Here is a 15,364-nt window from a genome sequence, read left to right as displayed (position 1 = left end):
ATCTCATTAAGTTGCCAATATTCATGTTTTTCAAATATGTTGGATTGCTTAATAAATTTTTATGTCTGAGAATTTTTGTTTTTAATGATTGAATTTAAAGAGGTTTTTTTAGGAGTTCCCGTTGTGGCTCAGTGGTTAACGAATCTGACTAGGAACCATGGGGTTGCGGGTTCGATCCCTGGCCTTGCTCAGTGGGTTAACGATCTGGCATTGTCGTGAGCTGTGGTGTAGGTCGCAGACGAGGCTCAGATCCTGAATTGCTGTGGCTGTGGTGTAGGCCGGCAGCTGCAGCTACAATTGGACCCCTAGCCTGGGAACCTCCATATGCCGTGGGAGCGGCCCTAGAAAAGGCAAAAAGACCAAAAAAAAAAAAAGTTTCTTAAGGGCAAAATGCTAGTCTAAATCACTAGGTGAATAACTTGTTTTTTTTTAATATTTTTTCTTTAGGTCTTTTATGGATTAACTCTTCATTGATTCCATACAACAGCAATATAGTTATGGCGACCTTCCCGACTTTCAGAAACAGTCACTTGAAAACTAGAGCATCGGTCAGAAAAGTAAGTTCACTGTATGAGATTCCTTTTAGTGGTAGTTTTAATAAAAATGTTGATCATCAGTTTTTGAAGTCAAAGTCTTATTGAGTAACTCTGCTGTGTTATTCCTGTTTCTAAATGAATCTTATTGAAATTAGTAACAAGATACTGCAGAGATTGGCATATGTGAACATAGTGATATGAAATCATAAAGAATGACCTTTATTTCCAAAGATCACCACGTCTCCCCTTTTCTTCTCAATAGATAGTTTTCTGTCTTTTCTCTAGCAACTTCAGCATCAGGTGTGACTGTACAGCTTTATCCCACAGTATTCATTCATTCACTCAGCAAGTATAAGTCTGAGTGCTGCTTACATGCAAGGCTCTGTGCTGGGTATTGGATGGATAATCAATAGTGAAATAATTAAATGTGATTACTGACCTTTCTGCTTTCTAGTCTGAGGAACCCTCTCTCTTTTCTTCTCTTGAGATGATTTGGTTACCTTTTCATTTCTTGTCATTTTTTTGGGGTGTTACTTAAAGGACGAAAGGAGAGTGGATGCTCCCGGAGGATGGTTAGGATCCTTCGTGAACCCTTTGTCTTGCTTCCTCCTCTCATTACATGACACTGTTGACAGGTCCTTACACGTTAAGACGGCCTCTGACTTCTTTCGTTGCAGCTTTTTTCTTTTCTTTTCTCTAATTCCTGTCTCATTTGCACATCTTCCTTCTAGCTTCTAATTGTTAGTGTTTTTGTATGCTGCTAGGCCTGGTTTTTCATTTACTCATTTCTTCAAAGATCTAAGAGATGTTTGGGTTTGACTGCTAACTGCAGGAGAGTGGTTGTCAAATCTAAAGGTGCTTTTTGCAAAGTTGGAAAACAGAAAGTAAGCTTGTTTTTAATAGTGTGGTAATTACATTTCTAAGTAATATGCCTCATGTGTTTTCAGGCACCTTTAAACGTAATAGGTCTGCTTTTCAATTTGACAGAAAGCACAATAAAAGCTATTTTCTCCATATTTTTACTTTTTGGAAACTGTCGTATATTACACTTTTTTTGGTTAGCAATTGGACCCATAGCTTCAAATTAATACTTCAGTTGTACGGATTGCTTTAAATTAATAAAGATTATTAAAAATTAAGAAGTACGTATATACAAAATATAGTAATGAACTCATGATCTTGTTCTTCAAGCATTAAATTATATACCTATTTGACTTGTATTTATCAATATATTCCTGAGATAAGGAATTGGGTGTCACAACTGAAACTTTGTACTATTAATTTAATGTCTTTGTTAATCACATTATCCATATTCGGCCATGGTTAAGATTTGGTTTGAATTCACTTGAATACTTGGAAAAGGTTTTAGGTAAAAATATGTGAATCTAAATATTACATACTGTTTGTATGTGTGTCATGCAGACTCTTAATACCACTTTTGATGCCTTTACTTGGTATAGCTGAATGATAAAAAAAAAAAAAATCCCTATTGACTATTGTGGAAATGAAAAGATAGACTTGAATTCTCTAGATTTCACTTTACTGTGCATAAAATATAAAGATACATTGATTCCATATATTAGTGATCTCCTGTGATAATTTGTCTTTTTCTCCCTGGCTTACCTCACTTAGTATGATAACTTCGGGTCCATCTCTGTTGCTGCAAATGACATTACTTCATGCTTTTTTATGGCTGAGTAATAGTTCATTATATAAATGTACAACATTCTTTATCCATTCCTCTGTTGATGGACTCTTATGTTTACCGAAGGGGAAACGTGGGAGGGGAGGGATAAATTAGGGGGTTGGGATTGATATATATGTACACACTACGATATGTAAGATAGATGAGTCACTAGGCCCCACTGTATAGCACAGGGAAATTTCCGCAGTACTGTGTATTAACCTCTATGGGAAAAGAATCTGAATAGGAATGTGTATGTATATATGTACGTATAACTGATTTACTCTGCCGTGCACCTGAAATTAACCCAACTTTGTCAGTCAACTATATTTGAATTTTTTTAAAAAGATACATCAAATATTTATTGGGAATCAAGTATTATGAAAATCAGAAAGCCATACTTTTTACTTCATTAATATTTTCTAATATTTTATTACGAAAAATTTCAAGCATATAGAAAAATGAAAACCATAGTACATTTACACATAAACCTGCGTGATAGCCATCCAGATTCAAAAGTTGATAGTTTGTATTTTGTTTTATTTCTTTTTTTTTTTTTTTTTTTGCTATTTCTTGGGCCGCTCCCGAGGCATATGGAGGTTCCCAGGCTAGGGGTAGAATTGGAGCTGTAGCCACCGGCCTACGCCACAGCAACGCGGGATCCGAACTGTGTCTGCAACCTACACCACAGCTCTCAGCAACGCCGGATCGTTAACCCATTGAGCAAGGGCAGGGACCGAACCTGCAACCTCATGGTTCCTAGTCGGATTCGTTAACCACTGCGCCACGACGGGAACTCCTTTGTTTTATTTCTGTGTGTGTGTCTGTGTATTTTTTGACAGAACCATTTAAAAGTGCATGGTCCTTTTTTTCTTTTTTTTTTGCCCTTTAGGGCCGCAATCACGGCATATGGAGTTTCCCAAGCTAGGGGTCAAATCAGAGCTGCAGCTGCTGGCCTACACCACGGCCACAGCAATGCAGGATCTGAGCTGCATCTTCAGCGTACACCACAGCTCACGGCAACGCCGGATCCTTAACCCACTGAGCAAGGCCCGGGATTGAACCAGCAACCTCGTGGTTCCTAGTCGGATTTGTTTCTGCTGAGCCACAAGAAGAACTTTTTTTTTTAAAACTATAGTTGGTTGACAATGTTATGTTAGTTTCAGGTGTAGACCTTCAGATTCTTTTCCTTTATAGGTTATTACAAGGTATTGACTTCTAATAGTTCTCTGTGCTATACAGTAAATCCTTGGGGAAGTTACATCTTAATGTCTTTTCACCCCAGATTACTTGAGCATGTCTCTCCCAGGAATAACACCATGCTGCCGTATAACAATGATGCCATTATTGCATCCAAGAAAATCAAATGTACTCTCCTTATATCTACTACCTAGCCCTATTCAGATTTCCTTAATACTGCTAAAATCTATCTTATAGTGCTTCCTCCCATTTTGGAGTCCATGTAGGCTCCTGTTGCATGAGATGGTTGTGACTTCTTTCTACTTTTTTGGTCTGAGATTCTCCTCATTAAAAAAAAAAAAAAAAATTCAAGCCTGATTTGTTGAATAGATCAGGCCATTTTCTTGAACAGTGTTGCACATTCTGGATTTGTCTGGCTTTTTTCTTACAGCGCTCTTTAATCTGTTGTTCTTTCCCCTGTATTTCATAAAAACTAAAAGTTAGGTGTAAAGGCTTAAGTTAGATTCAGGTGAAATGTTTTTAGCAAGAATACTTTAAAGGATGATGGGAGGACAGAATTTCAGGTTTTTTGTGATGAGTGATACACAAATTGATCATTTGATTAATGTAGTAAGTGTGAGAGCTATCTGTTTTAAAAGTGTATACTCTGTGTTTTGGTTAGCAGATAGTCTAGGGGATAATACTTGGTTGTGTGCAAATGCTGTTTTTTTCCAACTTTCGTCTAATGTTTTTGGCATCCCTGGATGCCCCTTTTCTGAATCTGTTATTTCCTGAAAGTTGCAGGATGGTGATGACCAGTTTTCAGGTTAATGATTTGGTGGAATCATTACTGCCAATGGAAGCAAGTGAGTTTCTTTCCCTTCTTTCCTTCCTTCATTTGCATTGCTCTGGACACATGGATTTTAAAAATTTTCTATTTTCCAACCTTTTATTTGTTTGTAGTCATTTATTCATTTATTTCATTCGCTCCGATTGTCCCAAACTTGGTCCCAGGGTACCTCTCCAGGCTGATGCTGGAGTCTTTTTGTCTCAGGCTCACAATGTTTTGATTGCTTCCTTGCTTTCTAGTCTAAGAGTGACCCCGTTTCACTTCCTGCCTTATCGTCCTCAGACCAGGAATCGGCTGTTTCTCCAGAGAACCCCTGAATAGTGTTTAGACATCAAGGTCTGGGTACTAGCAGTACCTGTTGCTGTCACAGTTGATATTGATGGCTCATGGTCCCATTTCACGTTTCACCTTTTTTCCTTTCATATTTTTTGTCCTTTTTTGAGTCAATGTTCCTGTCTTAGCCTGCAAACTCCCGCTTGTATGTATTGTATGGGCGTACATACACACTTCCCTTTTGAAACCGAGTGACAGAGACTACAGACGTTATTTCACTTCTCTTCTTAATGTCACATCACGCTTCTCTCACGAACATCAGCGTGATTTCCAGGCCTCAGAAGATCATTAGTTCACTAACGCTGTCTAACGTACAGTCCAGACCCAGTTTCTCCGATTGTCCCAGCTATCCTTGTTACTCTTCCCCTGTCTCTCATCTGGGATCCAAGCAACGGTGACAGTGTGTGTTTGGGCGTTGTGTCTCTTTGGTCTCCCGCAGTCTAGACCATTTCACTGATGTAAATGCTTTTCTCGTGACGGCGGATCTTTGGAAGCATCTATACCAGTTATCTCATAGAATAGCCCCATATTTTGAGTTCCTCTGTTTTCCCTGTGGTTAGGTTCAGAAGGACCACCTCCAGGGTGACGCCATGGTCCTTCTCCTCTGTCACATCATAGGTGCATATTGTTAATGCCAGGCTTGACCGGGCAGCTAAGGTTGTACCCACTGGATATCTCCAATAGAAAGACATAGTCCCTTTGTAATTAACCATGTTACTAAGTTATCTGTAGAATGCTGCTGCACCACAGCGTGACTTGTTCCCCAGTAGCATTTAACCCAGTGGATGATGATCCATTGATAATCTTTTCCTACATCAGCAATTACATTGGGAGTTACAAATGGAATTTTTTAATTTTGTCATTCTGCCCGTATTTGCTAGCCAGCATTCTAATGTAAAGGAGCGCTCTTCTCCAGCTTCTACCCTTTCGTCTGTCTCTCTCTCTCTTTTTTAAATTTTTCAATTTTTTGGCTGCACCCATGGCAAATGCAGGTTCTCAGGCCAGAGACTGCATCCGGGCTGCAGCTGCAACCTACACCACAGCTGCAGCAATGCTGGATCCTTTAACTCATGGTGTGGGCTCGGATCCGACCTGTGCCTCCACAGAGACCTGAGCCACTACAGTTGGATTCTTAACCCACTGCACCACAGCAGGAACTCCTTATCTGTCTCTTTTGACAGAGTTGGAGTTTTTTTTTTTTTTTTAAATTCGGTTGTTATACTCCATTACCATTTTTATTCTTTTGATGCCGAGATTATCCCAAATGTGGCCAGTGAGCATGCCTTCAGGTTGGCTTGTGTTCTTTTGAAAAACTCAGTTTCTGGGCACTTCCTTGCATTCTGTCACAGTAAGATGTTGTAGCTGCACTTCATACTTTTCTGCCTCAGAGCTGGAATCAGCCATTCTCTCAAGGAGTTCTAGTTCTCTTAATTGGTGAATGGAATTTAGAAACCAGAATCTGGGTGCTGGGTATGTTCATTGCTACCAGGGATTATTGCTTCTAGGATCTATCAATGGAAAAATGTAATTCATACATGTAAAGAAGCTTGAGTTCATGTTGAATGTTCAAATGTAACATTACATTTTCATTATGTGCCTCTCTTAGACTGAAGGTTTCCACTAATTTTTAATATATTAAGATTAGCAAACATTATACATAAGTGTACATATTACATGTAAGGTACTGAAATTTGAGGAAATTAATTGAATAAAAGACAACCTTTTTTTTTTTTTTTTTGTCTTTTTGTCTTTTGTTTTATGGCTGTACCTATGACATATGGAAGTTCCCAGACTAGGGGTCGAATCAGAGCTGTAGCTGCCGGCCTACACCACAGCCACAGCAACATGGGATCTGAGCTGCATCTGCGACCTACACCACAGCTCATGGTAATGCTGGATCCTTAACCCACTGAGTGAGGCCAGAGATTGAACCTGCATCCTCATGGATACTAGTCAGATTGTTTCCTTGGAGCCACAGCGGAACTCCTAAGAGACTGTCTTTGACCTTAGTAATTTGGTTTAATGGTTAGCAATGACGAATATATGAAAACAGTAATTATGATAATTGTAATATCAATTAAATGATCTTAATGTGCGAACAATACAGTAGGAACTTTGGGAGAGATTTGTTATGACTAAGGGCGGGGAAAATCACAGGTCTTGGCATGAGTAGGATTTCTACAGGGAAACATTGGGGAGTATGGACTTTTTTTTTTTTTTTTCTGGTCTTTTTAAAGGGCCGCACCTGTGGCATATGAGGTTCCCAGGCTAGGGGTCCAGTTGGAGCTGTAGCTGTCGGCTACCCCACTTATATAAATTGTTGCTTCTGTTTTGCCAGTGACTTGGAAATGAGATAACGCCATCTGTTAGGCTTTAGTGCCGGGTGAGAGTAAGAGGACCTGGCTGAGGGCCTCCGAGTCTTCCAGTGGGTTGGATGCCTGGGCTGTGGTCTGCATTTTGAGCATGTGTATGTCTCCTTTCCCCCTTTCTTAGTTCCTCTCAGCTGAAGTGAGTTCTGTTATATCGAAAGGTGTCCAGTGAACATTCATGGCAGAGTTAGTGACACTCCATCTAACCCGTCTCCAGGATCTTTTACCTTGTCTTAGAATTAAATAAATTAAGAATATCTTGTATTTTCAGAGCTTCAGTGAAGATGTGTTCCAGTCTGTAAAGTCTTTATTGCAGAGCGAGAAGGAACTATGCAGCGTATCAGCAGAGGACTGTTTAAAGCAGGATGAACATGCCGGTTTGACTGAGGTTTGACATTTTCCTTTCTGTACCCTTTTCTGATACAGCACAGTGTATTTTCATGCATCTTTGTGGCACCACCTAAGATCTTTGCATATTAACACACGTGTGAGAAGTACGAGTTTTATTTTATTGTTTATTATTTATTGTTTATTTTTTTGCTTTCTGGGGCCGTACCTGCGGCATAGGGAGGTTCCCAAGCTAGGGGTCCAACTGTAGCTGCAGCTGCCTGCCTACACCACAGCCACAGCAACATGGGATCTGAGCCGAGTCTGTGACCTACACCACAGCTCATGGCAATACCGGATCCTTAACCCACTGAGCAAGGCCAGGGATCAAACCCACAACCTCATGGTTCCTAGTTGGATTCGTTTCCACTGTGTCACGATGGGAACTCCAGAGAAGTACCAGTTTTAAAACCTCCTAACATAATCATTTTAGTGTATAACGAACAGTTGAGTGCACAGATGTCACTGACCCCCCATCAGACATGCCACACTGTATTAGGTGACGTCCGTGTTTAGTAATTGGGACTCTCACACTAGAATTTTCTACTCTGAAACAAAATATATACTTATTTCTTATATTCATTTTGGGGGTTATTGTTTTCTTTTTTTTTTTTTTTTAGGGCCACACCCCCAGCATGGGGAGGTTCCCAGGCGAGGGGTCGAATTGGAACTACAGCCACAGCAATATTAGATCTGAGCTGCATCTGCGACCTATACTGAGCAAGGCCAGGGATTGAACCTGCAACCTTGTGGTTACTAGTCGGATTTGTTTCCTCTGTGCCACGGTGGAACTCCCAGTTATTGTTTTCTTAGTTAAATTCAGTGCTTTGATTCAACATGAAAAAGTAGTCATGCATTTATTTTAAGATTAAGATATTTATCACGTAGGGATAAGGTTTGCTCACCTGTTTCTCTGCTGCTTCAGTATTTCCAGTCTTTGTTTGAATTGATCGCTATGAAAAGGAGTAAAATTTCTTCTTACAATATAACCATGGTCCAGCAATTCATTTATGTTACCAGATTTTTTTGGTTTTGGGTCATTGAAGCTCAAAATTGATAAGTACGTTGATTAAAAAAAAATTTCTTTTGAAATCAAAGATCTAACTAAAAAAACCCCTTTGATTATTGTTTTTAGGAATGACTTTCCTTTCATGACCTTGAGAAACTATGTTTAAGTAGATCCATAGGGTGGGGAGGTCCCCTTTGAGGCCTGTCATGACCTTGACCTGAGCCCCTCTTTTGGGGCAGCTCCCTGCTGTGGCTCTTGGCTGTTCTTCTCTTTGTTATCCGTTTTTACTTTATTTTAGTAAAGCCAAGCCACTCCTAATCTCAGCTGTTGCCAAGCCTGACAAGTCTGTGTCCTCTGCCCTCCAACAGTGTTCCAGCTGCTCACGCAGGGCCTCTCCAAGCCCACATTCCTTGATCAATGGGAAATAAAAAAATTCCTGACCCCTTCAAAACCCCATGCCAGCTTATTTCCTCTTTGTGTTCAGTAAAAGGAAACTTGAAAGAATAGAAGGAATTTCTGTCTCACTTTAGGATTTATATACCTCTTTTTGAAGAAAGGAAGGGAATTCGTCATTTGAGTGTCTCTTTGTTTTTTTGCTTTTTGCTTTTTTAGCTCTTTGCTATTGAGTGCCTATGATGTGCCAGGCAGTTTCCTCCACATTATCTGATTAACCCTCACACCTGTGGGGGAGAAGGTTGTGGTGCCCGAAGTTATTAACTCCTCCCACAGGTTAATAACCTACCTGGTCACCGGGACATTAAGTAACATTTCTGTGAAGGAGTGGCCATAATTACTGAGAATAAAAATTCTGGAGTAATCTAAGATTCTGACTTGCTTTTGAATCCTCAGAAAGAGATCCAACATATTTTGAATGTTCTTTATATTTTGACTAAGCTGTTTTTCCTTTAATTCTTGAGAGTTGATTATCCATGTTGGTACTATTGAAGTATTTCATGTTTTTCGTCACAGTACTTGCTTAGTAGACAGTTTACTAGGCTGTCTTCAAGTGGACAAGATTTCTTTCCTGTTTTTTTTTTTTTTTTTTTGTCTTTTTGCCTTTTCTAGGGCCGCTCCCTTGGCATATGGAGGTTCCCAGGCTAGGGGTCGAATCGGAGCTGTAGCCACCAGCCTACGCCAGAGCCACAGCCATGCAGGATCCGAGCCGCGTCTGCAACCTACACCACAGCTCACGGCAACGCTGGATCCTTAACCCACTGAGTGAGGCCAGGGATCGAACCCGAAACCTCATGGTTCCCAGTCGGATTCGTTAACCACTGCGCCACGACAGGAACTCCAACAAGATTTCTTCTTATGATGCCAGCGACATAAAGGGGATATAACTTTTTAAAACAATACTTTTTTCAGGTTATAAAGCTATATGTATTCCATATCGAAAAAGAAGAAATATTGTAGGCCTAAAAAAGAAAATGACTGTCCTTAATCCTGTGAATTAGAGAAGAAAAAACTACAGGGGAAACAAAAGTAGAGAAAAACACGACCACTTATAATTGTGCCAGGGAGAGTTAATCACTGCTTATAACGTGGTATATTGTCTCCCAGTACTGTTTTCCACTCTATGTCATTTTTCTGTAACTTATCCTTTTTACTTAATAATGGACATTGCTTCGGGCCATTAGATTTTCTTTAGAAATTTAATTTATATAAACTTCTGCAGGGAAATCTCTATGTAAAGGCGCTGAAGGAAGTAAATGACACTATCGCAGAGAGTCAATCAGGAGGTAGCCTTGTAGGTGCCCAGGGAAAGCCTGTCTGCGGAGGCGGCGCTTAGGTTGGAACCTGGAGGAAGAGGAGCGAGGCCCGCAGACATCCAGGGTCTAGAGATCCAGGTTGACAGGGCAGTGCTCTGACCCAGAGAAGGGGCCCATGTAAATGAATGGAAGCCGGGGAAAGTCGAAGATACCAGCCAAGCCAGAGTCTCGGGGCTTCCACTAGGACTTTGCATGGAAAAGCTTTTGGCAGGGAGGTGACAGGATAAGCCCCGGGGGCAGGTGGGAGAGAGGATCGAGGTTGTGCCGGTGAGAAGTGGCGGGAAGGGGGTGTCTGTGAGGTTCGTTCGGGGACTGGAATTGATGGACGGTGCTACTGAAGGGGCTGTGGCGGGCGTGCAGGAAACTGATTACGGAGCCAGATCTTTGGGGAAAACCCTCTGTGATCCTCTTTGAAAAAAGGGATCATCCTGTCCACGGCCGTCCGCATTTTAGCGCTTCATGTGCTTTCTGTCTGTTTCTCTGCTCTGTCAACAGTCTAAATGAGACAGGACTTAACGCTAATGGAGCTTTGTCCCTTTTTTATTCAGGTCACATTTCTAGGTTTTAATGAAGAAACAGATGCTGCTCACATCCAGGTATGGTCCATTGATCGAACTGGAAAGGCCTATGAGAGATTATTTGGGAGCCTGGAAAATTTGCCGAATTAGCCCCAAATTGACATTCCACTCTTCAGTTACCATTTCTTTTCTTTTTTTTTTTTTTGTCTTTTGTCGTTTGTTGTTTGTTGTTGTTGTTGCTATTTCTTGGGCCGCACCCGCGGCATATGGAGGTTCCCAGGCTAGGGGTCCAATCGGAGCTGTAGCCACCAGCCTACACCACAGCCACAGCAACGCGGGATCCGAGCCTCGTCTGCAACCTACACCCCAGCTCACAGCAACGCCGGATCGTTAACCCACTGAGCAAGGGCAGGGACCGAACCCGCAACCTCATGGTTCCTAGTCGGATTCGTTAACCACTGCGCCACGACGGGAACTCCCAGTTACCATTTCTATTTAGAGCTGAAAGATGACACCTGAGCTCAGCTTTTGAGTGTGCCTTGGACATTTTCACTGTCAGTATTTTCACTGAGTATCCTTGTTATGAAAGCAGGGTTAGGTTAGGAGACCACGTGAAGTCATTTATCTGAGAAGATTGCAGACCGTAGAATGGAAGACGTGTCTTATTATTTGAATGATTTTTTTTTTTTTTTTTTTGTCTTTTTGTCTTTTGTTGTTGTTGTTGTTGTTGTTGCTGTTTCTTGGGCCGCTCCCTCGGCATATGGAGGTTCCCAGGCTAGGGGTCGAATTGGAGCTGTAGCCACCGGCCTACGCCAGAGCCACAGCAATGCGGGATCCGAGCCGCGTCTGCAACCTACACCACAGCTCAGGGCAACGCTGGATCGTTAACCCACTGAGCAAGGCCAGGGACCGAACCGCAACCTCATGGTTCCTTGTCGGATTCGTTAACCACTGCGCCACGACGGGAACTCCTGAATGATTTTAATAATGTCTTCAACAGTCTTATTTGTGTTTTCAGTTGAGACAGAGTTAAACTTAAAAGATAATATTTGTAACATGTCCCAATGAACCAGTGCAAAAAATTTTAGCCTTTTTGCTTGAGGCAGGTTATTTATTATATTTATAACTGACAGTTGAGATTAGAATCAGCAAAGGAAAAGCTGCACAACTATGTGAAGAGGAGTTGACACTCGGGTAGATGTGGGAGGCGTACTCTTTTTTCACCTGGTGCTGCTGCTGAAAATGTGTGATTGCCTTGTTTCCTCTCGTGGCAGTCAAGTGTCTCCTAGCAGCAAAAGCACCACTGATCACTTCGTTACAAATCGTGCCCATTGGGTGGGGGTGAAGGAAAACTCTGCCCTTGCCTGAAGGAAATGGTTTAGACAGAAGGCACAAGAGAAAATACGGGCCTGAGACTGTAAGGCTGAAAAGAGAAGTATGCTGAGTCTTCCAGCTCATACTCTACTTCCTATTTAAGCAGTACTGAGAAAACCATGTTGATAAAGAAAAGTACTCAATGAAGGGTCAGAGCTGTTGATAATTCTTAAACTGGGCCACATGGTTGCATAAAAAAGGCGAATGAGAAGAAAAAACAAAGGCGTTTTCTTTTCCTTTACATCTTCATAAAATTTTCCCTAGAGTCTAATATAACACCTTAGAGAAGACAGACAGACAAATAGACTTGGATTCTACAAATATGTAACTTAGGATCCCCAAAAGTGTATTCTGTAGGTAGGAATCCTATATGAAAAGTTTGGTGGTTCAACTTGGGGACTGCAGGGTGACGTTTGCAGCTAAAAACTGTTAGATGCCTAATGGTCATGGTTGTGTGAGGTGCCGTGTAAAATTTTGTTACAGCTTGGTATCTTTGTGTTTAAAAGCTATAGAAATAGCCATTGAAGTAATACTTTGGCACATTTTATTTCTGAGTTTTTAAAAAATTGATTGTGGCTAATAAACCATGTATGTTAACTATTATGAACTGGAAAATTCATTAACTAGTAGACCTTATGATGTTTTTTTTAATAGGGCCACATTATAGGAACTTGAACAAAAGCGGTATGCTGCAGTGTTATTTACTGTGTCATTGCTTTAAATTAGGATTTGGCTGCAGTTTCTTTGGAACTTCCAGATCTTCTGAATTCATTGCACTTCTGCAGTCTAAATGAAAATGAAATGATTTGTATGAAGGATATAAATAAATCATCAGATATAAACAGTGGCCCTCTAAATCAGGTAACTTTTATGTATCATTTCTAATGAGCTTTTTGGCAAAGTTTACAGTGACGCTTGATTGACAGTGTTAAACATTATTATTATTATTTTTTGGTCTTTTGTCTTTTTTTTAGGGCCATCCCTGTAGCATATGGATGTTCCCAGGCTAGGGGTCAAATTGGAGCTGTAGCTGCCGGCCTACACCACAGTCACGGCAATGCCAGATCCTTAACGCACTGAGTGAGGCCACGGATTGAACCCGAAACCTCATGGATGCTAGTCAGGTTCACTAACCGCTGAGCCATGACGGGAACTCTGAGAGTGTTACACTTTTAAATGCTAGGATGCTATCACAAGGAAGTATGGTTCATACGACATCTAACTCATGAGCTTTGAAATCACTGAAGGATAAAATAATTTTGGTCATAGCTGTAAATTAGATTTTCTATGTGTGAAGCTCCATAAATGGTATGCAAGTACATTTTTTTTCCTAAAGATTCATTATTTCTGGATTTCTTGAACTTGTACCTGTGTATAAGTCATAGGAAATTTTCCCTTTTATGGCCAATTCTAAATTTATGTAATTATTGTGCCGTATATTTTAGAGAACATACTTTAACTCATCTTGTGGTTAAAAAAAATTCCATGTAAAATAGATATCTGAGGATGTGTTCTTTATTTATAAATGAAAATGTCACCATTTCAGACATTATCAGTTTTACAACATTGAACATTTTAGTTCTTTACTAAGAATTGTCAGTAATACATCAAAGAAAAATGCTTTGCGTGTTTTTCCTTCTAAATATTGAATTAGTAGTTTTAAAATTTGGATTACTTGTTCCTTCAAATATAAAAGACTATTGTGTTCATTATGAGGTTTACAAGTAAAAGTAGAACTGCTCTCTTCATTTCCTGAATTGTCTTCATTTAATTTACTTTATTTGCTAGGATACAAGAGGTAATTCGCTATTTTATCTAATTTCTAGTTTTTTGACTAGGTCATTTGCCAATATTTGCTTTTTAAAAAATTGTATGTGTGGGCAAAATCTGACTTTTACTTTTAATCAAAGCTATAAACATTATTATACATTGAAACACTAGGGGAATTTAGGTAAAGGGAGCGGACAGTTCCTTTATGCTAAGAGAGGATGTGGTGTCGTGCTGCAATGGAATACAGAAAGACAGGGACCTGGTTCCTGCCCTGAGGCAGTGCACAGTGTAGTTGGTGAACCTGGTGCATGATTAAATAAGAAATTTATTATTGTACTGGTTGTACAGTAATCCAGGAAAACATAATTGCCAAAAGAATGGATAGTAACTTCTGTAACATTTAAGGGGAGAGAATAGGAAGACTTTGAAAATCTGAGTAAGAGAAAGATGGGGAGAAAAAGAGAGTGGAAAGTAAGAGAAGTGTTGTGGAGCCAGAATGAAGAAAAGAATTCAGCATTACCAAATCAGGGAGCCTTTCATGATGCATGTGCTGCTTTTTTTTTCTTTCTTTTCTTTCTGAGATTGTGTTATTTCTAGGCCTCACTCCCAGGTCGTGTTTTTATATATACTTTTGAAATTAAAATGACTTTTATCTTTCCCAAGAGTCATCATTCTGGAATGCTTTGTGTCATGAGAGTGTCACCTACCTTACCAAGACTCAGAATCGACTTCATCTTTAGTCTCCTAAGTAAATATGCTACGGGTATAAGATACACCCTGGACACCTATTTGCATCAGAAGCGCCAACTGGAGGCCGCTAATGAAGATGATGACGATACTAACCAGTCGGTGTCTTCCATCGAAGACGACTTTGTCACTGCTTTTGAGCACTTAGAGGAGGAAGAGACCTCCCAGCCATATCATGATGGTTTGTCCTTTACTAGACTTCTTCCGGAAATAGAGGATTAAGGTTTAAAGTTGAGTTTGAAAAGTTTTAAGGCAGACATGTTGGGGTGAAATTTCTTTTGGAAATTTGATCAAGTCGAAGCATTTAAACCCCCTCCCTTTTTTTCTGTTGGAGGAATTAATTTTCTTGTGATTTTGAAGGTCATTGTTACCTGGTTTTAGCTTTGCTCTTTCTCTTCTTATTTAGGTAGTGCTGTTGAAGCACTGTTTCCCTCATGACCCTAAGCGTTTGGAACATGGCCTGAGTTCAAATTAGAGAAGAGTTAGCTGGCAGAGTCACCTAAAAATTAGTGTTTTCAACACATGCGACAGCATGCTAAGTGTTCCATACACCAGATTCCCGGATGTGGGGTAAAATGAAAATAGCGTAGTGAAAGGTGTATTTGCTTTTTTGGGGGGCGGGGGGGAGGTCTTTTTAGGGCCGCACCCGTGGCATATGGAGGTTCCCAGGCTAGGGGTCAAATTGGAGCTGTAGCCGCTGGCCTACACCAGGGCCACGCCAGGTCCAAGCCACATCTGTGACCAATACCCCAGCTCCCGGCAGTGCCGGATCCTTAACCCTCTGAGTGAGGCTAGGGGTTGAACCTGTGTCCTCATGGATGCTAGTCAGGTTCATTTCC

General features: G+C 40.6%; 1 protein-coding gene across 1 annotated transcript in view; it reads left to right on the top strand.

Annotated features, from left to right (window-relative positions):
* AKAP11 (A-kinase anchoring protein 11) overlaps positions 1-15,364 on the top strand; it is a 50,254-nt gene that overhangs the window by 12,674 nt on the left and 22,216 nt on the right. The window contains 5 exon segments of the mRNA XM_021065623.1: positions 448-557; positions 7,223-7,339; positions 10,665-10,712; positions 12,735-12,869; positions 14,442-14,706. Of these exon segments, the coding sequence (XP_020921282.1) occupies positions 498-557; positions 7,223-7,339; positions 10,665-10,712; positions 12,735-12,869; positions 14,442-14,706 (625 nt within the window). The 5' untranslated portion in view covers positions 448-497.

Source organism: Sus scrofa, chromosome 11 (genome assembly GCF_000003025.6).
Source record: "Sus scrofa isolate TJ Tabasco breed Duroc chromosome 11, Sscrofa11.1, whole genome shotgun sequence".
Taxonomy (NCBI): domain Eukaryota; kingdom Metazoa; phylum Chordata; class Mammalia; order Artiodactyla; family Suidae; genus Sus; species Sus scrofa.
The sequence above is the reverse complement of the archived record's forward strand: the minus strand, read 5'-3'. Positions and strand labels throughout refer to the sequence as shown.